At 39.9% G+C, this 25,396-nt stretch overlaps 1 protein-coding gene across 2 annotated transcripts in view; it reads right to left on the minus strand.

Moving 5' to 3' along the window:
• Positions 1–25,396, minus strand: part of ppp6c (protein phosphatase 6, catalytic subunit) — a 95,836-nt gene that overhangs the window by 29,587 nt on the left and 40,853 nt on the right. Inside the window, exons 2-6 of one of the 2 annotated variants that reach the window (XM_060913341.1) lie at positions 24,416–24,511; positions 24,242–24,307; positions 13,230–13,371; positions 13,057–13,136; positions 11,365–11,574 (exon numbers count right to left, since the gene is read on the minus strand). In XM_060913341.1, coding sequence (XP_060769324.1) covers positions 11,365–11,574; positions 13,057–13,136; positions 13,230–13,371; positions 24,242–24,307; positions 24,416–24,511 — 594 coding nt within the window. The remainder of the gene's footprint in view (positions 1–11,364; positions 11,575–13,056; positions 13,137–13,229; positions 13,372–24,241; positions 24,308–24,415; positions 24,512–25,396) is intronic. The other variant, XM_060913342.1, reaches the window with a different exon arrangement.

The following is a 25,396-nucleotide window of genomic DNA, read 5'->3' on the forward strand; positions in this document are numbered from 1 at the left end:
CTAACCTTCTCTGACTGCCACAGACTGCATAAACTTGGCGGGAACTTGGAAGGTAGAACTACGGTAGGCGGAGTGGACAAACTGGACCGTTGCATACTTGCCGCGATCATCGGTGATTGAAGTTTTTTAGCAGGCAGACAACAACGCAACCGGCACATTTTTTATTAATGTTTTGCAGGCACTTCTAGGAATGGACTGAGCGGATGTAAGAATTTTAGACTTGGATAAATTAAATTTTAGACCTGGGATGAAAATGTGTGTTTAGACATTTTAAGGCCTAAAATTTAACTTTCTGAATTTTAGACCCCGCGGGAACCCTGTCCTGGAGCAGATGGAACGCAGATATGACGACACCATTCAGAGGTTGCTGCATAAAGCCACACTGCTTGACCCCAGGTACAGAGGCGACCACATGAGGCCCCAAGCACTTCGCTGTACAAAATGTGAGCTGATTGAAGAGGTCGTGGCAGAAATCATTCATTCAAGTGCAACACCCGGCCCGGCACAAGGCAGAGAAGAGGAAACGGGAGAAAGCGCAGCGGCAGTGCCCAAAAAAAAGGCGGCGTCTTTGGGGAGCCTTTTAGGGAAGAGGGGAGCCAAAGAATCCACGCTCACTGACGAGCAAAGAGCTGAAGCAGAAATGGCCATCTACCTGCAGGAAGGTGCAATCGATGGGGAAGAGGATCCACTGATATGGTGGAAAAATAATCAGCGCAGGTTTCCGTTAATGGCAAACATCAAGAAAATATCTGTGCATATGCGCTACCAGCACGTCGTCAAAGAGTTTTCAGCACCGTGGGTAGTGTAGTCACCCCAATCCGCAGCTTATTAAAGCCAGAGAAGGTTAACATGTTAGTTTTTTTGGCCAGAAACATTGAAATTTAAACATGTTGGAATACACGGCCCTCTTAACCTTTTAAGTTATTACTTTTTTTGCGCGTTTCGGGAAGCCATGTTTTCTGTTTGTTTTATTATTTTGCTTGCTCTTATACCCATGTTCTCTGGTTCTTTATTGTTCTGCTGTGATATCATAGTGAACTGCATGACAATTTCTTTTAAAGCTTTTGCAGTAAAAATGGCATAGCCATTTAAAAGTTCTGTCGTTGTGGCAGCATTTCGTGCAGTATACCTTCCGTTATCTTGACCTTGATTTGTTGTTCAACTTTTAATAAACGTGTTTACAGAAACACCTTCGTGCCTATTCATTTTATAGCCTTTGCACTGCAAAGTTAATGCTTTCGCTGAAGTTGAACGTCATATAGCTGACAATGAGCATGTTTCCCGACGCACTACGACCAGGCTTATTCTATTTGCTCAAATATTTAACATTAACACAGACATGTAGAAAAAAAACGAAGGCAAGCTATAGCCTAAAGATATAAATAATAGCCTATTAATAATAGAATAATAATAAATATAATAGGCTAATTAGTCCTATTTGTAGCCACACAGTATTTTAATTGTCATGTCTGACTACTTAAACTCTAATGCATATTAGTTACAGTGGTGCTTGAAAGTTTGTGAACCCTTTAGAATTTTCTATATTTCTGCATAAATATGACCTAAAACATCATCAGATTTTCACACAAGTCCTAAAAGTAGATAAAGAGAACCCAGTTAAACAAATGAGACAAAAATATATTATACTTGGTCATTTATTTAATGAGGGAAATGATCCAATATTACATATCTGTGAGTGGCAAAAGTATGTGAACCTTTGCTTTCAGTATCTGGTGTGACCCCCTTGTGCAGCAATAACTGCAACTAAACATTTCCGGTAACTGTTGATCAGTCCTGCACACCGGCTTGGAGGAATTTTAGCCCATCCCTCTGTATAGAACAGCTTCAACTCTGGGATGTTGGTGGGTTTCCTCACATGAACTGCTCGCTTCAGGTCCTTCCACAACATTTCAATTGGATTAAGGTCAGGACTTTGACTTGGCCATTCTAAAACATTAACTTTATTCTTCTTTAACCATTCTTTGGTAGAATGACTTGTGTGCTTAGGGTCGTTGTCTTGCTGCATGACCCACCTTCTCTTGAGATTCAGTTCATGGACAGATGTCCTGACCTTTTCCTTTAGAATTCACTGGTATAATTCAGAATTCATTGTTCCATCAATGATGGTAAGCCGTCCTGGCCCAGATGCAGCAAAACAGGCCCAAACCATGATACTACCACCACCATGTTTCACAGATGGGATAAGGTTCTTATGCTGGAATGCAGTGTTTTCCTTTCTCCAAACATAACGCTTCTCATTTAAACCAAAAAGTTCTATTTTGGTCTCATTCGTCCACAAAACATTTTTCCATTAGCCTTCTGGCTTGTCCTCATGATCTTTAGCAAACTGCAGATGAGCAGCAATGTTCTTTTTGGAGAGCAGTGGTTTTCTCCTTGCAACCCTGCCATGCACACCATTGTTGTTCAGTGTTCTCCTGATGGTGGACTCATGAATATGACCATTAGCCAATGTGAGAGAGGCCTTCAGTTGCTTAGAAGTTACTCTGGGGTCCTTTGTGACCTTGCCGACTATTACACGCCTTGCTCTTGGAGTGATCTTTGTTGGTCGACCACTCCTGGGGAGGGTAACAATGCTCTTGAATTTCCTCCATTTGTACACAATCTGTCTGACTGTGGATTGGTGGAGTCCAAACTCTTTAGAGATGGTTTTGTAACCTTTTCCAGCCTGATGAGCATCAACAACGCTTTTTCTGAGATCCTCAGAAATCTCCTCTCTTCGTGCCATGATACACTTCCACAAACATGTGTTGTGAAGATCAGACTTTGATAGATCCCTGTTCTTTAAATAAAACAGGCTGCCCACTCACACCTGATTGTCATCCCATTGATTGAAAACACCTGACTCTCATTTCACCTTCAAATTACCTGCTAATCCTGGAGGTTCACATACTTTTGCCACTCACAGATATGTAATATTGGATCATTTTCCTCAATAAATAAATGACCAAGTATAATATTTTTGTCTCATTTGTTTAACTGGGTTCTCTTTACTTTTAGGACTTGTGTGAAAATCTGATGTTTTAGGCCATATTTATGCAGAAATATAGAAAATTCTAAAGGGTTCACAAACTTTCAAGCACCACTGTATATTCGTGATTTGATCATTTACCGTGCAATCCTGCTAAATTTTTAGGTCAACAGGCCTAAAGAAGGTCAGTGCATGTTTCTGACAAAAAAGGGGCGTGGCATCACGATGGTGGGTCATAAATGACGATGATAACCCTAGTCAGTTGCCATGAGAACCTGAGATAGAACAGTTCTTAAAAATGTTCTCGTCCTTATAGATGAAAAGGGCAGTTAGATACCAGATATAGTTGGAACCCTGAAACTTAACCCATTAGCCCATTACTTCAGCACAAATATCTTGTCTGGGGCAAACTGCCGTCTCCTGCTCCAGTGTCTTAATGAGGACAGTAGTCCCCACAGTCACTGAGATCACAATCCCACAAGATGATCATTGTTGGCAGAGTCATGGTGTCCAGACGGATGGTTAAATTCTAGCAATAAACTAGCGACACTCAGAAGAAACTCAAAAGTGGCTGATGCAGTTCCATCGATTACTCTTGAAGATCTTGGTCAACTCTCATCCAGTAAGTCAAGTTGAGCTTAAGATACAAAGCCAAATGCTCAACTGTGCAGACAGCACTGCAATCCCAGCATCCAATTTTTACTGACTGCCTTAAAACATCAATTTGAGCAATCTTGATGTGAACTCCTGTGAAGTTTAACCCTATTGAAAGGGCCAGCTGGTGCAGTTTATTTGCAAATACAAGAAAAAGTCTTCTCAAGTTAAATCATCAAGGGCAAAGACACTTCCCCTTGTATACACCTCTTTGATGATCATCCATTTAGACTGCACTACTGCCAGATGCCTCCAGCTCACTACCGTAAGCTTGGAGAAGTGCTTAGTGATACGGAAGAGTGCAAGATCATCCTTAAGTGGGCATCCCCTGTTCTTGTATGGATGAGTGCATGTGTTTACAGGTGGCTTAATGCACAGACTATGAAAGATGCACAACCCTGACTACATGAAGCTTGCTGAGGAGCATTAGGAGGAAATACTACAAGTGCCAGGGATCTTACCTCCAAGTTTCAGAACATCAAATTGGCAGACAGAGATTCACCACTTTCACAACCCCAATGAGGCTGCTTAACAGACAACTCCAAGGTTTACGCAATAGCCCTGAAAAGTTACATGCATCTCATGATGAACATGGTCAGTGATAAGAATTTCCCCACATAACACCAGATGACAGTGAAGCTCTTAAGAGACTTGAACTTGTTTTCAATAGGCTTAGTGCCCATGAGTTGAAACTGGCTCTTCAGAAGTGTCACTGAAGACAAAATGCAAAAGGTTTTAGGCCACAGTGTGGATAAAACTGGAGTTTAAACAGATCCTGATAAAGGTCAAGGCCATCACTGCCATGACTGATGCTGATCTTCTGATGGAGGATGACCAACGATGCATAGTTGCCCAGGATAGCTAATTTTGCAGGTTGTTTTTTTTTTTTGTGCATGTCTATAGTGATGTGCACAAAATTTCCCACGATAATTGAACCCTGCCTTCCTGGAAAGTTATCTGGAACACTAATATACAGAAGAATCCCTCACTTACCAGCAGACATGATGCACCATTGTGTCCGCAGAGAGAGACAATGTCAAGAGTGTGACCTTGAGTTGTGCAAGTGGGAAAATGTATATTCCAAGTAAAAATCAAAGCTCAGGAAATTAGCAGGAAAGCACAGTTCTATCCTGCTTCATTATACCAAGGAATCTGTGCAATCTGTTAAACCATAGATGCTAGCATTGCATTCATTACATCTAGACATAAAATATAGCTTAATATATATATATGATTGTAGGGCGGCACGGTGGTGTAGTGGTTAGCGCTGTCGCCTCACAGCAAGAAGGTCCTGGGTTCAAGCCCCGGGGCCGGCGAGGGCCTTTCTGTGCGGAGTTTGCATGTTCTCCCCGTGTCCACGTGGGTTTCCTCCGGGTGCTCCGGTTTCCCCCACAGTCCAAAGACATGCAGGTTAGGTTAACTGGTGACTCTAAATTGACCGTAGATGTGAATGTGAATGGTTGTCTGTGTGTCAGCCCTGTGATGACCTGGCGACTTGTCCAGGGTGTACCCCGCCTTTCGCCCATAGTCAGCTGGGATAGACTCCAGCTTGCCTGCGACCCTGTAGAAGGATAAAGCGGCTAGAGATAATGAGATGAGATATATGATTGTTACTTATTCATTAAATGCACTGGATATTTTGATATTTAGCATTTTCTGGTAGAGTGAATTGCTAGTGCAAGTTACTTGCATAAGAACATTTCAGAACATGAGATGTCCTTGTCGGTTAAGATCAAGTGCCAAGTCAACACAAATTCAGAGTTGCAATCAAAACCACACAACATTCATCTTATTCTTAAATACAACCCCAATTCCAAAAAAGTTGAATATGCTGTCTGTACCATTTTTCAATGAAATGTAGGGTTTCTATGATAGTTCCATCTTGAGATTCTGGGGTTTTTTTGTATGTTTTTACAGTGTCCCAACTTTTTTGGAATTAGGGGTCGTCATACCGGTATTAATGGTGTACTGAAAGCTTATTTAGCACTGAAGCAATGTAGCAGCCCACCAGAGTTTTCATTTGTCCTGCCAGTTCAATAATGAACCAAAAATATCTTTACATTTCTCAAAACAATGCTGCGTTTTGTCCCATTACTTCAGCAAAGCATCTCTCGACCCTTTTACACAACCTGTTCCAGCCAGGAATCTTACACGCTCATTCCACCGCGCACACTGTATAAAACATCCAAAAATGCACAACAGGGGGATCCATGTTGTTCCACCTCTAAGCAGTCCTGGGGGGGTCGTCTCCATCTTATTTGCCCAATGGGCAAGCAGAACTCAAAACATAGTTGCTTGAAAAACAATTCCACTTGCCCAGAGCTTTATTTTATTTTGGAGAGGACAGAATGCAGTTCGTTTTGTTTTTTAAATAGGTGAAGCATAATTATGATAAATCCATAAAACCGTAACGCCAATATATGCAGACATTCAGAAAGAAAAGTTCTAGTTGCAGCAGAATGAATATTTTAGGGTACATTAAGTTATGGAAGTTTTGAAGGAGTATAATACTGGAGCTTTGTTTCTGTTATCAAAGGAACACAGTCCTGTGCAAAATGTCACCATGAAATAAGAGTGTAGAAATGAACCTACAGTTCAAGATAGTTGTACACAAACACAGTGAACTTTACACCAGCTGCACGCATATGAAATGGAAAGAAGTCAACTAAGGCAGGAAAAACCATTTTGGATAAAATTGTTACTGTCCATTATACACTTCTCAACCTGTGTGACTCAGCTGTACCTTTTGAATCGAAAATAAAAGACGGAACTGAACATTAACTGTTTATTGAAATTATGACAAGGGTGATCATAGTTACTGTATGACTACAACTACAACTGAATAAGCTGATCGTTATCGTTTGTAATTATTGTACCATCCACTATTAGATAAAATTAAAATAAAATCTTACAATATTGTTTGAAAGTCTAGAGAAAGATATTTTGTTATTTTACAAATATCACTTCAGATATTGTTTTAACAATAATAAGCATCACTATATAAATGAGTGCGCAAATAGCTCCAACTACATGTCCTTGGGTCCTTTGAGAGTAAATGCTTGAGCTTTCGCAACATTCTGTTCCCAAAAGCTGATGCCGGGGGGGGGGGGGGGGGTGTCTTTACACAAAGAAGGCTTTCTTGCTTCTGTAGTTTTTTTTTTTAAATTGTTCTTCCGTGTTGGAACTTATCGGGAAAAAGAAAGCAGATTCCAACATGCAGCTAATGCTAGGCCACAAATCTACACCATCACTCCAGTCATTTCAAGGAATTCTGTATGGATCAGAACTGCTAATAAACTAATTTCCACATACATCTATCCTTCGCTTCTTTAAGATTGTCCAAGTAATCCGGTAGCAGAGCTTTTTTTTAGCTGGGAGTTTCCCCCCCCAGACAACAGCAACAGATGTTGGACATCTCCGCTTGGTTTCAGTATGTGAACTGCCAGTCCCGTACGGAACAGCAGGTCCCGTATGTGTTTATGATTTTTATATGTCACGATTTACAACCAATGGGAGACACCCTTTGTTGGCTGCCCACCAAATCACAGGCTCCTGTGCCACAATGGCACCATGTTGATAAATATTTAGAAAATAATGATAGAAAAGTTTATGAAACCATCAAAAGAAAAAAAAAAGTCATAATATACATTTTATTTATAAAAGTCTCACACACACACACACACACACGTTAGAGGTAAGGAACATTATTTCAGTGTCGTGATATAAAAGTTCCAAGTTTGACACCTGCCCGCTTCAACCGTGCTGCTGGCACACGATGTCCTTGACCCTCATCGCCCTTAGCCAATTGGTATAATTACATCATTACATGGACCCCCCTGAGCAGAGCTTTTCCAGTATACGCAAACACAAGGATACTTTGACAAGTTATAACCAAAAACAAGGAAATTTGAATAATTTCCTCAAAATATTTTTGTACTTTTATATACAGTAGTGTTGATGAATAAAAACAATGCATTTCCCGTAAAACGAGATGAGCTACTTCAGACTGGTTCCCAGCTCTCTTAGCGCAGCGTGAGCATACAGTCAATGTCTCTGACGCTTGGTAGGATTCATTTTATACAGGAACCAGTCCAGGAAAACAAGATTTTTGATAGACACAGGTGAACTTTGTTTTGACAAGGAGTCAGAGGTCATGATGCATGATTCACTTTGCAGAATAATAATAATAATAATAATAATCTACTGCCAGACACTTCAGGCCTGCATCACAGAGCGGTTGCCTGTGTTGCTCAGGTTGCCAGCACTAACTTTTGCCATCCGATCACCAAGTTTTACTCATCCTTGCACATACTTTAGTCGTCTCTGACAATCAGACATGCAGTTTTTCAAGCACAGCTAAGCTATAATGATTGGTAGTAAAGGAGCCGGAATCAACCTCTGTGTAAAATGGACAGCTGGCAAAGTTGAACAGTGGTGTGATATTTGACATTCTTCGGAGATAAACATGAATTAAAATGTCTTCATCTATAGCAGGGCTTTTCAAAGTGTGGGGCGCGCCAGAGTTCTTCGGGGGGGCGCAACGTGAGAGACAAAATGGATCGATTTTTAGTACCTAAAGCTACAGGGAGTGAGGAGACGGCCAAGCAAAAAAAACAGAGCCTCCAGGATGTTGCGATTTGCAACTTCTGCGCAAATTCAACCAATCCCCGCGAATTCAGGGCGGTGTTGCAATTATATCCAATCACCGCAACTTTCCCGCAAATTTGACCAATCGTTGGCGTCGTCTTGAGGTGACATCGACAAACTACCTTCCGCCTTACTTCCGGATGTCTATGTTCAAGAGAAGCAGCATGCGCCGCAGTGTTGCCAGATTGGCGGTTTCAAGTGCATTTTGGCGGGTTTTGAATATATTTTGGGCTGGAAAACGTCAGCAGTATCTGGCAACATTGCATGATGTGCAAGTCAGTGTTTATGTCGGCTTAAATTCTGTTACTGAAAGTGTGTTATGTTTACAGTGAAGGACTGTGTGCACTTTATTTTTTTACTTAATACAAGAAATTAATGGATGCCAACATTTTTGGGGACTCCCTAAAGTGAATGACGCATGAAATGGAATGACAGCTAGTGATTTGAACAATAAATGGTCCCTTGTCATTCAGATTCTTATAAATGGAATAACGATTGAAATGTAGGTGGAATGACATGCTTTCAGCTCATGAAATGGAATGACATTGTTTCTAAGTGGAATGACATACTTTTAGGTTGTTAGTGATATCACCTTTTACAAATGGAATGACAGCGTTTCCAGGTGGAATGACATACTTTAAGCTAATGTTATCAGTGAGATCCCCTTTTACAAATGGAACGACAGTGTTTTTAGGTGGAATGACATACTTTGAGGCAATGTTATCGGTGATATCACCTATAACCTAACCCTAACCCTAGAAACAATGTCATTCCATTTGTTAATTTGATATCACTGATAACATTGCCTCAAAGTATGTCATTCCACCTAGAAACCTTATCATTCCATTTGTAAAAGGTGATATCACTGACAACATTAGCTCAAAGTAAGTCAATACATATAGAAACCCTGTCATTCCATTTGTAAAAGCTGATATCCCACCAAGCACCCACTTATCTTATCCTAGGGAGGTCTAAAACTAAAGATTTCAATCGTTATTCCATTTGTAAGAATCTGAATGACAAGGGACCATTTATTGTTCAAATTTACTACCTGTCATTCCATTTCATGCGTCATTCACTTTAGGGAGTCCTACATTTTTGCCAAAATGGTATTTTATTTTCCATTGTTTAGGCAGCTTCAGCATCATACTGTGAGATTCTGTTCAAATTGTTTTTTTTTCTTCTATGAAGCCTGAGCCATTTATTTTATTAGTTTATAATTATTGTTTAATTTAGTCTTCAGGAGAGACTGCCTGCGCACAGTACTAGTATTAATAGTTTTTTTTCTTACATGATAGCTGAGGCATTTATATTATATTTTAAGGTAACTTCATGTTATGCTGTGAGGTTCTATGCACTTTAACTTTTGAACCAACAGGTGCATTTGGATAAGTAAAGCCTATTTTTCTGCATTTTTGTAGTCCTGGTAATCTTTTATATTGGTAAAGTTGTTTATAGGACCATTTATCAGTGTCTTTGTTTTTTTTTAATCAATAGTTTTTCAGTAATAACAATATTTAACATACTCAATTTTAATCACAAAAAGAGAAAATCGCAACAATTTCTCACAACTTTCACTTCCTCCCACAATGTAATTGCAACAAAAACCTAAAAACACCGCAACTTTCATCGCAATTTTTTTGGAAACCCCCGCAACAGACATTTTAGCCCGCAACAATCACAAAAAAGGCCCGCGGAATCCTGGGGGACTGGAAAAAGCAGGAAGTATGACCACGATTATTTAAAGTTTGGATTTTCATGGACTGGAACTGAAGATGCTCCACTGCCACAGTGTGTTGTCTGCCAAGAGGTGCTAGCTAACGATGCTATGAGATGTTTAAAATGTGTAAAACAAGATGTTTTAAAAAGCACAGATGTTTAAAATGTGAAAAAGAAAAAAATGTGTACAACAACCTTTATTTTTTTAAATACGAATGGAACATTAAGTATAGCAACAACAAAAATTGTAAGGGGGGGGGGCGCTGTTGTTTATTTGCTCTCCGAGGGGGGGCTCACTCTCCCACACTTTGAAAACCCCTGATCTATAGCATCTAAGGCCCACGCACCTTTCTACAACCCCAATTCCAAAAAAGTTGGGACGCTGTGTAAACTGTACATAAAAACAACGTGAAGATTTGTAAAATCATGGAAACCCTATATTTCATTGAAAATAGTACAAGAACACATCAAATGTTGAAACTGAGAAATTTTATTGGTTTTGAAAAACGTGTGCTCATTTTGAATTTGATGTCAGCAACATGTTTCAGAAAAGCTGGGACAGGGGCAACAGATAACTGAAAAAGTTGTGTAATGCTTAAAAAAAACAAAACTAATTTGGTTAATTGGCAACAGGTCAGTAACATGATTAGGTATAAACAGAGCATCCCAGAGAGGTGGAGTCTCTCAGAAGTAAAGATGGGGAGGGGTTCACCACTCTGAAGGACTGCATGGGCAAACAGTGCAACAATTTAAGAATAACGTTCCTCAATGTAAAATTGCAAAGAATTTGGGGATCACATCATCTCTGGTCCATAATATTATTAAAGGATCCAGAGAATCTGGAGAAATCTCTGTATGCAAGAGACAAGGCTGAAAACTGACATTGGATGCCTGTGATCTTCAGGCCCTCAGGCAAAACTGCATTAAAAGCAAACACGTCTGAAGTGGAAATCACTATATGGGCTCAGGAACACTACAGAAAACCATTGTCTTTTTATACCCAATTATTTTACTAACCTGTTGCCAATTAACCAAATTAGTTTGTTGTAGGTATTACACAACTTTCAGTTTTTTGTTGCCCCATCCCAACTTTTCTGAAATGTGTTGACATCAAATTCAAAATTAGCATACATTTTAAGAAACAAATAAATCTCAGTTTAAACATTTGGTATGTTGTCTTTGTACTATTTTCAATGAAATATAGGGTTTCCATGATTTGCAAATCTTCACATTCTGTTTTTATTTAGGTTTTACACAGTGTACCAACTTTTTTAGAATTGAGGTTGTACATCAGCCTACATACAATCATTAAATATGAGAAAAACCACATTCTCAAATGAAGTGAATATTGTTACCTCATTGGTGACCTTGGCACCAAAGAGCCAGCCTGCACCCCTTGGGCTGATAGCCCAAGTGTCAACATCCTCTGGATCAGACCAGACAAGGTCACAAAATGCCCCCTTGTGGGGGATTTCCTGGTTCCGCTCAATGGTGCGAATCTGGTCCAGAGTCTTGATATCAGGTGAAAGGCCACCATGCACACACAGGATCTGCTCATCTATCAACTGTGAATCAAGTACATAAATCATCAATACAAAAAACACACTGAATTTGTTCAGTGGGGTGGAAAAATATATGCATATATGGCCACAAATTTAAATTTGGAAGCACATCTTCACTTATTTCAGATTAATTGTAAAAGTACACATCACTAATTAATAGCATTTTAGTATAAAATATGGAGGCAATCATAGGAAATCACGCACACCGACTGGTCAAAAGACTGGGATTATTTCTTGATAAATCACTTCCAGCACATCAGCAAAATGGCGGCCAAGCGCTTTGTCACCGTGAGTAAGAATTAGAAATTATGAAAGAAAATATTGTTCCTAAAAAGCACTAAAGATGCTATGGAGTTTGGTCTAAAACTATTCAAAGGTAAGGTGGAATTGCGATCTCTCTCTCAAAAGTATTTTGTGATTCGGCATAGATAAGTGCCACCTCTGCACGCATGCTGCAAGTCTGCATACATTACATTTGCATGCTGCATTTGAAGACTAAAAAATTATTTATTAATAATCACCACCAGAGCATTTCTACTAAAACAATTATTCACCTCAGGTGCAATGAATATCGGTGAATAATAACCTCGACTTCATCTCCGTTATTATACACTGATTCACCACACTTTTGGCAGATAATTGTTAAATAATGCACTTTTCGTTTCTCTTAGGGTTCATTTTATATTACAATAGGGAAAGGATCGATGATTTCAGTGTTGGCAAATAAACTAGCAGAAAACAATACATGGAATATTTAAAAAATCTGAAACATGAAAACCACAAGTTTTGGAATCTACAGCAGTTTGTCTGTACTGACTGGTGCAGGACGAGAGGAAAACGGCGTTCAAATAGCTTTGTAATTAGAGTCATAGGAAAAAGAAAATACACCCCATTTCAATTGACGAGGGCCTCAATAACATTTATTGAATCTACATCAACTTCTATTAACAGACAACCACAGGTGACCCCCCCCCCCCCCCCCAAAAAAAAAAAAAACACCACACCACAAAACCCACCACAACAGATTCCAATATGTAGTAATTTTGTCCCAGAAAAGTAAACCAAACATTGAGAAACCAGGTGGGAAAAATAAGTACACACAACAATTCAGTAACTTGTAATGATTTTGGCCTACTTCTGTCAATATTGTGCAGTGAATCAACTTGTAAAATAAAATTAAAAAATTACAACAAAAGCATACCCTTATGCAACCTCTATTCTCTTAAGCCAGACTTAGCTTCTCCATGTGGTCTGGTACTTTTAGTCATTAAAACATGGCCTACTTTTACATATAGAGCTGTTGAACATGAAAACAGCCAACCATGTTTACCATCAGACTATTAGAAGTGAAGATCCTTTTAAATAATGAAATGCACTTTAGAGTTCCATCATGACAACCAAATTTAAGATTTAAAAAACAACTTTAAAATCACCAGTTAGTTACACTCAACAAAGCAATACAATCAGGGTAAACATTGTACTTACCGCAGCAACAGTCAGCATATCAAACACTTTAGTGCAGTATCGCCAAGCATTGGCATTTCCATACTTAGTTTGGCACTCATCTACGGAAAGAAGAAAAAAAAAAAAAAAAGAGAAATTAATGGAGTATGAAGGATGACATGGCATGTATTTATGATAATTGTTTTAACACTCACCATAAAAGCCATACACTTGTGTTATCTGCCTACTTTCATGATTCCCACGCAGCAGTGTGATGCGGTCTGGCCACTTCGCTTTAAGTGCTAGCAAGTATGTGAACGTCTCTAAACTGTAATACCCTCGGTCAACAAAGTCACCCTGGGAAAGGAAAGATCCAGACTATATCTATATATAATCTGAGATTTTAAATAAGTAAACAAAACAAACAAACAAACAAACAAAACAGAACAGTTGTGGTCAGTTTACATACAGTGACATGAATGTCATCGTGAATACATCTTGGGCTTTCAGTAACTTCTTTAAACTGTTCTTTTTCTGTGGCAGAATGTACAGTAGACATCTAACTTTAAAAAAAAAATAGAATTTAGTGCACAGGTTTTAATTTTCTTGGGGTTTTCTGAAATCAACAAAAATATACATACCAGGTCAAAATGCAGCACACCTAATATTTAGGTAAAAATGGGTCTACGCAAGATTCATCTTGACCAAACATTGTTTACCAGGAACAAGCTTCTGGCAGAATTCTGGTTGGATATTTCATGACTTCATGGTAGAATTGGTCAAGTTCAATTATTTTAGCTTAAAGGAGATACACAACCATGGCCTCATTTTTTTTTGTTTATAAATGCCTTGAGACCTCAAGAATGGCATAGGAATAGTTAAGCATTAACAATAAATCTAATATAGTAATTTTTAGGATTAAAATGATTCATATTAGGTAGTGGTCTGAATGAATGACCTTAACATCAGTGATGTCACAGCAGTAAGGAGGGCTATCGGTCTCCTCGCCATTTTCGCAAGACTAAAACACAGAGCTAACTGCAACTTCAATCCTCCACTTTGAGCTAATTTAAATCACCATGCCACGTAGAGGTGTTGCTGGCAGGTGCAGCAAAACAGAAGGTGGATTTACTTTGCATTCATGGCCCAAGAATATTCAAACTGCAAAGATTTGGACGCGTTTTGCGAGAAATTCACGGGCACGTTACTGAGGACTCGTACGAAACCTCTGATATGTTGAGAAGCACCGACTATAAGCCCATACTGAAAAAGAAGGTGCAATACCAATAATTAAAGGAAAAGAAAACAAGAAAAGGAAAATTCAGTTGCACCAGTTCTCCCGGAGTGTGAGCTGAGCAATAACGGCAGAGTACTCAGCATGGAGAAAATGGAGAATGAGTGGACCAGTCGTCAGATTTCTCCACTGGATATGCTTGCCTCAGCAGCAATATCTCACCCTTATGTGGAAGAAGCGAATGAACGAAGAACTGAAAGTCAGATCGTTTCAAAACTAATCGGCCACAAGATCAGCCTTCAAGAAGCGAGAACACAGACCGGGGTAAGATGCGACTCTCATTTGGTTAAATAAACACTACTCGTTGTTTACCTGCATTTAAATTAAAACACATGCAACTTGTATTGTGTATTTAAAGTTACCAGTATAAGATTATTTGCTTCAGAATGCGATTGTCCCAGTTCATCTGATTATTTAATTAGCCTTTTACATTTTATGAGTGAAAATGCATGCAAGTACATGTATGTTGCACAAGTTATAACGCCTATCCTGTTTTAAATGAGAGTCACATGAGACTGTCAGTTCAAGTCTATCCAATTCTCTCGACCGCTTTGTTCTCTGGCTTCATTTTGTAAGGTGGGGGCCTCCGTGGCCAACATCTTACCATCAGATTCACTTTGATGGTTTGAACTGATACAGTTCTACGTGTATAGCAGTAGCATGTACACACTACAATTTCAGGATGATCACAGTCAGACGCATTACTATCTGAAGAATACAGAAGAATCTCCAATAAATCCAAACGAAGAGGCCATTGCAACCACTCTCGCATTCCGGGTCTAGCTTTGGTCTATAGCTGTCAAAGGCCTCGGCCTTAAAACCGGTTACCACTGACGTCACGCACTCAGGGCTGGCTGGCTCAGCGGGGTAGCTCGAATGCCAAATTTGCAGTCAATTTTAACTTTTTTTTTTTTTAAATAAATTCCCCATTTATGCAGCATACAAGAGTCAAGGATGGAGATACTATCCTCTCAAATGTATTTAAAAATCAAAGGTTCTGCGTATCTCCTTTAATGTTAGCCTGCTTTATCCTCCACAACCAGCTCTGATGCGTGTTTGGGTTCATTGGCTTCTAGTAAGTCCCAAGACATGTTCAAGTTTCTGATGGTTATGCAGCTTCCAGTTCATGGCAGGGCTGTGCCATGGTGGTTCCCAGGTTGTTCCTGACCATCCAAACCAATTTCCTTTCAGCTGAGGGTAACAGTTTGGGATTGCTTGAAGCAAAGTGGCTTGGCAAAGTGACTACACCTCACAATAACTTGGATACAACTGTTTGAATTGATCTTGGAATTTGCAGTTGTTTAGAAATGGCTCCATGAGACATTCCAGAGTGGTGTACATCTGCGATCCTCTTTCTCAGATCTGCACTGAGCTCCTTGGACTGTCCCATTTTACTGTGTGTTGGTAAATGAGTGCTGTAAGCAAACCCTTTTTATGAAGGAAGAGAGAAGCTGCCAGCTGTAGTCGGTCAAACATGATCACGAACAGGAAGTCAAGAGACCTCAGCCTTGACAAGATGAGAGACATTTTGGAAGTTTCAGCACCTCTGAATTAATAATCTAAGTGAGCGTATGTAAATTTTTGACCCTGTGTTGATTTCAGAAAACCCAATGAAAATTAAAACTGTGCACCAAATTCTAGTTGTTTTTTTAATTAAAAAAAAATGTATGCTGTACAAATCATTCTGCCACAGAAAAAGAACAATTCAAAAAGAACAGTTCAAAAATTACTGAAACCCCAAATATTGCCATGACCTTCATATCCAAGATGACATTCATGTCACTGTATGTAAACTTGACCACAACTGTGTGTAGTGTGCACGCATGATTTAAAAAATAAAATAAATAAAAAAAACACCCATACACACTCCAAAAAGTCCCCATGCACAGAAGAACACACACTTTTGTGAAAATGCAATTATTTACAAAAGCACTCTCAACATGATTGCTATTGCTTTGTAAATACAGTCGTCTCTTCCATTCATGATGAACTCATACTACCCCACAAGGAGTTATGCTTGTACTGCACTTGGAATACGTTCTTTAAATGATCTGTGCTGTAGCCGTAGGAATGACTTGTATAAATTTTATCAAAGGCATTCTTAAATGCTGTCTGAAAAATATAATTCATGTGAATGAAAATTGAGGATTTCCCCTATGTATGGAGACTGTTGGGAGTCCCTGTAGAAAAATCATGAACAATCTACCCATGCACAACAGGGTGTACATAACTGAAGTGAAACAGAAATGAGGGAATATTTTTAATATAAAATCAGCACAGAACATTTATCAAATCATTTCCTGCATTCAATAATCCAGTGCACCATATTTTCCAGACAACAAGTCACAATGGAGTTCAAGATGAACCCTGTTCATCTTAGTTCATGTATTGTTTTGGTGTTGAAGTAAAATGAAGACCATCTTCACATTAACAGTGTGGATTTTGAACACTTTCTGGCTTTCCAATTTCTCAAACCAAACCTGCAAGTGAGGCAACTGGCATGATTTTCTGTGTCTATTGAGCCGTATCACTCCATCTCAAAGATTTTTTTCCCTCTCTCTTCAAGGTTTCCCCTAGAAAAACTGGCAAGAGTAGTGCCCCCCCCAAGCGCAGTGAGGTGCAGAGAGCATGCTGCTGTAGATGTTATACATGTACTGCCCCTCTATTATGCACTTTACGGTATTTCCCCTCTGTTACATACTTTATGGCAAGTGTTCACAGCTCGACCCAGATGGTGTTATGTTGGGGCACACGTGAAGATGACTTATGGACTGTAGCTGCAAGCTGAATAAAGCTGTTAAAAATAGAAATAAACGTGCAAGTCCAACAAGCGGCACGTAAGCTAGGAGGATCTGGGGGCACACTCCCCAGAAAATGTTGAAATCTAAGGGCTCATTTCATGGCTTCTGGAGCCAATTTTTACCAGTTCAACATTTTTTTTTTTTTGGGGGGGGGGGGGACCTATATTTACCGAATTCCCACCCTAAAAGACAAACAAGAGTGCTCCAAGAGCACAATATCTCCCACTGGCAACTATATGCTGTAAGTGCTTAATACACCCTTATGAAATTGTCAAAGTACAAGTTTGGTAATCAAAGGCCATAACTTTGGTAAAATGCGACGGAACCAAATGAAATTGACAAAAAAAATCCTGTCAAGTTTCATGAAATTCCTCCAAAAATTGTGAGAGGAGTTGATTTCAGAAGGTGAGTGCCCTTCCCAGGACGGGCAGACACGACAATCCCCCTTCAGGCCAGCTGGGGACATTTTATTTTTATATATATAAAAAAATAATAAGCCAAACAAAGTCAATACAGTACCCACTTGCATCTCACAAGCAGTGTACTGTTCCAAAGGAGACTGCAGTTTATTTCACATCAAACAAAAGTGAATGGTGATGCAACATGGCGCAAGTTATTCAAAATACGAGAGGGTGAGCAGCACCAAGTTTCTGGGTGTGCACATCTCTGAGGACCTGTCCTGGAGCAACACCACCGCATCACTGGCCAAAAAAGCCCAACAGCGTCTGTACTTCCTCCGCAAACTGAGGAGAGCAAAAGTCCCAGCCCCCATCATGCACACGTCCTACAGATGCACCATCGAGAACATCCTGACCAGCTGCATCACCGTGTGGTATGGCACCTGCACCATGTCCTGCTGCAAGACTCTGCAGCGCATCGTGAGAGCAGCTGAGAGGATCATTGGTGTCTCTCCCTTCTCTTATGGTTATCTATAACTCCTGCCTCACCCGCAAAGTAGGGATGGCGAAAACTAAAAAAAAAAAAAAAAAACTTGACCAACCACCGAGCCTCATTAGCCGGTTAAAGTCAGTTAACCTATGAGTTTAAAATTCTAGAATTGGAATTATTAGAATCTATTCTAAATCTAACCGCGAGCATCCGCACATTCAGTCCCAGTCGCTGCCCTCCACTCACATTACCTTTTCTACAGCGCGAAACATTTAGTCAAAACGCGGCACTGATGTCAAGGGGTTTGTATTGGAGCAGAGGACAAATGCCTCCAGCTTAGAGACATCATGAGAAGTGTGAAATCCCCCCTTGACCCCTCCTCCTTGTCCTTCTCCACCTAAGTCTGTGTCTGCGGCCGTGTCAGCAAGGGGCACGCACTTTTAAAGTTGCAAATTGGCATTAAAAATATCAGTGTGAACATGTTCTCAATAAATTGCCGTCATTTTCTAAGCGGCAAGCTTTAGCTCAGTCACTACAGGTGCTTGCATTGAGTAGCCTATTGAAAACAATCCTATCATACACTTGTCCCATCTTAACTTTTCATTGAAGATAGGACATTTTAGTGATACGGCCCCTGGTGTTTACAGTTAACTGCAGTAGGCTGTGTGTTGATATTGCATACTGCTACGGATGAGGCACTTTTCTTCCAAGTGAGCCACAGAGACCTCATACTACAATTGTTTTCCAGCTACTGATATTACAGTTACATGGCTGCTAATTGTGCACAGCCATTGGGAATGGGATAGCTGGAGCTGAGCTGATTAGCCGCTAAGCAACTACCTGATGCTAAGTAACATCAGTGAGTAACCAGGTTTTAGTTCAGATCTTGTGTATTATTACGTTGACATTAATATTCACCAGACTAATCAACCATCGACTTCATTCATGCGCCATGTTCTTGTTTCTTTGATAGTCAAGAATTTCCTTGATGTTACGTACCTGGTTAACATCGCAGTAAAATGTAATCCAACAGACTTTTCTTTTGCCGAGTGGCAACTGGGGCGGGAGGGCGGGACATGACTGAATGGGTGTTTCTGATTTGTCAGCTGTCGTCCTTACACCGCGTGGCATGCCCCAAGCGTTTACAACACAGAATTCCAGGTTCTCCGCTCCAAAATCGGCAGCTTCAAAACGATTTTTTTAACCGACTACCAAAAAAAAAAAAAATTAACCGGTTGACGCTGATTCGGTCAACTATCAGTCAAACGGTCATCAGTTAACATCCCTACCACAAAGCCATCAGGATTGCAGGTGACCCCACCCACCCATCTCACAGCCTCTTCAGTCTGCTGCCGTCAGGGAGGAGACTGCGGAGTCCCCAGGCCAAAACCAGCAGGCTCAAGGACAGTTTCTTTCACCAGGCGGTCAGGAGGCTCAATTCCCTCCCTGTTCTGCCCCTCCTCTCCCCTCTGTCCCCTGCCACAGATTCTGCCCGCACACCCCCCCTGCCCCCCTTCAGCATCTGACATGTCACCCTCACAGTCCCCCCCCCAACGTTCATTCACACACTGAACTCCGGGACTGCACATTTCACTTTACCTCGCTCATCTGCACTATTCCACACTACCTCACCTTAACAGCTATTACTTTATACTGCTTGTTTCATGTTTACCTGCTATACCTCAAGTGCCCTTGACTGTTTATTTGCTCATTCACTCACACACACACACACACACACACACACGTGTGTTTAGTCTATGTCTAGTTCTTATCTAGAGTGTTTATACTGTTTATATTGTTTATTTCAATTATTCTATTTTTATTTATTGCATTGCCTGTTTGCACTGTGGGTCAGAGAGGACTGAAATTTCATCTGTGCTGTATATCGAGCATGTATAGCATATTTGACAAAGTTGACTTGATTAAATTTTGGCAGTAGCACAGATGACCAAGTACTCTCACTGTCAGACTCAAGCTGGTCAGCAACATGCAGCGAAGTGGCTATCGTGGTCTCACAACTATGGTCTGCCACTGTTGCAGAGTTGTTTTCTGCAATTTTCTCTGCAAAAAACTCCGAAATTAAGCTGCAACCAGCGTTCAAGATAGCCAGCATCGAATCGCAAAATGCGACCGAATTTTGAAGAATTGGTAATCAATTTCTCCAGTGTATCACACAAACGCGATGCAAAAAGTTGGCTAACTGCAAGCTTCTCTGGGCAAGTTATGAATTTTTAAAGTTATCCTGGAACCATGGCTCGCATTAGAGCACACGGCAAGGAGCAGCACTCACAGTGGTGAATGACATCCCGAGGCACAGTTCTAGCAGGCCATACCCATGCTGGTTTGTAGGGGATCATGTAGAGAGGTGCACGCAAAATTTGGCTTCACTGGAACCTCCGCTGGCTGAGTTATGATTTTTTTTTAAAGGCCGGCTGGATCAGTGCATCGCGTCACTGCATCAGTGAGTGAATCATATAGAAACTTAAGGCACGGAGGTGAGCTCGTGCCACGGTGAATAACGTCCCAAGCCATGGTTGTGCCCGTGCTGGTTCACGAGGGCACGGGGAGAGGGAGGTGCACGAACTTATCCATGAAATTTAGAAGTACACCAAAACCTTTAACATTACTCAGAACTCTTGATCACAAAATTAGCTTTAAAATGAGGGCTCAAATAGATGACATTCCTAGCTGGATATGACGAAGGTGTAATGACCAAAAATGGGTCTTTCAAGCTTACTGTAGTAGACGTACCATTATATTTGCATATTAGCACAAAGACTCCCTGCAATAAAACAGTGTAGTAAACTTGTCATAAGACTCGTGTCTTGATTTTCTGTCACTCACACATTACTTAATATATATTGAAACAAAAAAGTCTCTTGAACGCTGGCTGCAACCTGTCAGCGTTTTGCTCACTCATACCTGGCTTGAAGGCTCCGCCATTTTTGCACAAGTTACCTATGAATATTAATTGCACATCACATCCAATCAACGCGGGATACCACACACACAGCCAATTAACACAGAATACCCTTCTGACATCAGCTGTGAACTTGGGTCAAGTTCAGGGCCATGGGCTTGTATGGACTGTATCGATTATCTGCTCAAAGGCTACAGAGCACATCATGTTGATTCTAGCTTTATACTGTAGGCCTAAATTGTAAGCGGCATGGAAGCGATTTCATGGGTACCAGCATGTCACCAAGCGTATAGGTCAATTAAGTGCAGTGGGGCCGCTATGCGATGATGCTTTATGGGAAATCCTGCTATTTTTATTTATATAGTCCACTGTTTTATTCCTTACTTGTATACAAGCTGATATTTCTGGCATTGCATTGGTACAATTAAGTGCATAATGTTCATGAGCAGATCATCATTAGCATGCAGCCTACTGCAGTTATGTTTCTCAGTTACTTCATGCAACACGCCGCTATGTTAAAAGTAAATGGCCCATGAGGTTCGTTATTCATGTGAAATATAAATGCAATATTTATTTCCCTTAATATAATGACCCAGCAGCATGCAAGCTTTGTGCCATTTTCCCCCACTGTTCCCATTGGATACAACACCAAAAGTTTTAGACCACATACTGCTTAAACCAATCCATCAGGCTTGGACACATGCTTCAATGTGATATCTTAAAAGGGGAGCTGAAGGCAAATTTATCATCCAAATTCTATTTCTCTCATTTTATTAAAATGTCGAATACCTTTCTGACTGCTATAGCAAGTTATGAGTGTTTGAAATATGATATCAGTCCATATGTCAAAGCAATTGCCATAGACGAGATTCGCTGAGATGGAAGTAAAACGTACAGCGGAAATCAAAGTGACAAACATCTGCCAACACTGTCAAAAGACAAGCGCACCCTCCTTCGAATGCTGAAGTAATCAAGCTGGAAATTTTCCCCGTGTCCAAAATCACTCCCTACTCACTATATAGTGAGTAGGGAGTGCACTATATAGTGGGAAGCCATTTTGTAGTGCTGTCCAAAACCTTAGTGAGGATTATGTGGGAAATGCGCCCAGTATAATATATATTTATCACAAATACATGTATTTATTATTTTGAAAATCCACCAGCCACCTGATCTCGCACGTTTTAATTGTGCAACAGTAATGACAAATACCAGAGCGACGGACTAGTCCTTATCCTGTCATCTTTCCAACTCTACATTGGTTCCAAGTCGTATGAAATAATCTCCATCACTGATTAAGCTGTCAAATCTCGAAATTAATCTAAATTGGAATATGGCAACTGTGTAAACAGTTTTCAAAATGGCAGCACTGACACTATGTTTGAAGTCTCGCACAAGTCTTGTCAAGATCACGCGGATAAGCGACGCCTGCCGTGGACCTTACGAACTACATTCAGCATGGCTCAAAACCGAAAAGGCCGACAAGTGTAATATAATATGCCAATACGAGTCACGATATGAGGTTAATAAAACCGAAAATGTAACTGAACACCACGTTCATAAAGCAAGTTTAAAAATGACTTCAGTTCCCCTTTAAAACATACATGAATGCTTTAAAATCAAACTACACTTTGCCTCTGTTCCTATCAAACTTGTTCATCTTCATTTTTTTTTTTTTTTTATTCAGAAAACTGCTTAAACATTGTTTTAGGAGATGTAACTTACTGGTTCTTTATATAATCCACCCATTATCGATGAATACCACTTATTCACCAGGATACCAAGACAAAACAATTCACTCATTTCATACCCATGGGCAAATTCGAGTCGCCAAGCGACCTAATCTGCATGTCTTTGGACTGTGGGAGAAAACCCACACAGGCATTAGAAGAACATGCAAACTCCACACAGAAAGGACCTAGTCGGTTGCAAGGCTCAAACCCAGAGCCTTCCTGCTGTGAGGCGACAGTGCTAACCTCCGCACCATTGTGCCACCACTTTACATAATCCTCAGTCAAAATGTTGGAGTCATGACCTTCTCCTCTGGAGCAATTCCAGCGTTATGGACGTGACACTTGAACTCAAAATGGCAACAAATGACCCAGTGCATGTTTTATTGTCTCCCAGTATTTAAACAGGTGTTGCATATTTTAAGGCTGTACCATACTGGAGAAGTGATAGAACAAGAACAATTCCCATAGTACATCTAGGGCATGCCAGAAAACGCCAATAAAAGATGTGTTATGGATGTGACAGAAAAAGTATCACTTTTCTTGGGTGACTGTACATTTTTATCAAACTCTGAAATTGTAAACCTAATGTCGAAATGGAGATATCCATTTGATAGAGGGGTCCAAGGTGAATATTAAAAAATCTTTGTCTGTGTGCAGAGTTTCGGAAGGAAAAGTCAGCATTATGGATGTGACGAAATTCCGTTATGGATGTGACGCGTCTGAAATAGATATGGCATATGTTTAGAAAATCAGCAATTTAACCACCATAACCCTTTGAAAACTCTAAATATCAGCTAAAACTATCAAAGTTCTTAAATAATATTTAGAATGGCTATTGTTTTGCTGTTTTGTGGATTTTAGCATACATTTCTGTGGCTTGTGGCAATAATATAGAATTGTATATGATCAAAGTTGATTTTAGCTTGGGTTTTACATTATAAGAAAGAAAGACTGACAGTGACATATTAGGTTGGTTACAAATTGGTTCAACTTATTCACATCTGTAAAATACAGGCCTAGGTGATATCTCTGGGAGTGGTTTTGATGTATTACATGTTGCTTTAATTTTGCATGGTGAGGTTGACATTTACATGGAATTGCCCTCACTACACAATTGATTCACAGTGCATCAAGACTCAAAGATATACAGTGGACATAAAACAGACCTTACTTAGACCACCTCCCAACATAGTCGGTTCAGTTATCTCTTTGGGAGCCTGATTTCATTTGGAGCATTCACATATGGCCCAGATTGAGAGGGAAAAAAGCAAAGAGATGTCAAAACTCAAATTGGCTGAAATGAGCCAGATATGAAAACATGTGAAAAAGTCCAGTGATGGTCAAGCATCAGCACAAAAGTCAGAATGATTGTCAACAAGCTTGCTTATTGTCCTCTCTTTTCATGTCACAGTTTTAGTGTTTGCATTTGTTTTTAAAATGCAAACAAAGCTCTTCAAAAAATAAGTTCAATAGTCTGGAAAATACAGTAACTGACCACAGGATGTGAACACTTATCCTCAAATACCAATATGACTACTCGTACAATAGTGAGTACTAAAGTCATGCACACCCATTATTTCCATTGCAATCATACCATGAAAATGTAGTTTGTGTCTGGTACTTGTCCTCCAGTTCTGAAAAGTTCACACAAGTCATAAAACTAGGGGTGCAGAGAAGGGAGAGAGTTTACATCATGAGTATTATTGAAAATCACAAACAAATGGACATAAAAATCGAAGGAGGATGTAATATATTTATTGTTGGTCACCTGTCCATGGATGTCACCACAAACAGTAACTGGACTGGATACTGGCTGTACATTTGATTCCTCTAGTAGTAGGTCACATACATAATCACATAATCTCTGTCAAGGCAAATTTAAAAAAAAAAAGTTAGACATTTGAATAAACTAATGGTGAAAACTTGCATTCTGGTACATGTTACTCTCAGCACTAATGCAAAATTTGGTTTGCTTGAAAAATTGCCTGCAAAAATTTATTTAATTCATCTTCAGCAGTCACTTGTTTACTTACATTCAAGCAAATTAAATGATAAATGGAGGCGTTCAGTGGTGTGTAATTTTAATTTTGGGTAAAACCATCTCAAATCACAGGATTTTATAATCCTGACAATCTAAGATTTGCTTCATACTTTCTGTAAATAAGGTCACTATTCACAATAAATTATATGCGCAATTTCACACTACTGCACAAAAAAAAAAAGGGGGGGGGGGGGGGGGGGGGGCGGCAAAGCCAGTTCCAGTTCACCGATCAGACAAATTTCTCCCCCATATATAGAGACAAAAAAAAAGAAAAAGGGTTAAAATGGACAAATATGTCTAAATGTCTAAAATTCTCCTTTTTTCTTATTGGTGTCACACTGCCTCTGGTTTCTAAAAAACACAGAAGGGAAAAAACCCGGGGGGGGGGGGGGGGGACGACATTCAGCAGGATTCTGTGTCAAATGGAGAAGTCAAAAACCTGATGGTATGCTCATTTCATTACCATGTACAGTGGTGCTTGAAAGTTTGTGAACCCTTTAGAATTTTCTATATTTATGCATAAATACGACCAAAAACAGTCAGATTCTCACACAAATCCTAAAAGTAGATAAAGAGAACCCAGTTAAACAAATAAGACAATTATACTTGGTCATTTATTTATTTATTTATTTATTGAGAAAAATGATCCAATATTACATATCTGTGGGTGGCAAAAGTATACGAACCTCTAGGATTCAGTTAATTTGA

The sequence above is a fragment of the Neoarius graeffei genome, chromosome 28 (genome assembly GCF_027579695.1).
Source record: "Neoarius graeffei isolate fNeoGra1 chromosome 28, fNeoGra1.pri, whole genome shotgun sequence".
Lineage (NCBI taxonomy): Eukaryota > Metazoa > Chordata > Actinopteri > Siluriformes > Ariidae > Neoarius > Neoarius graeffei.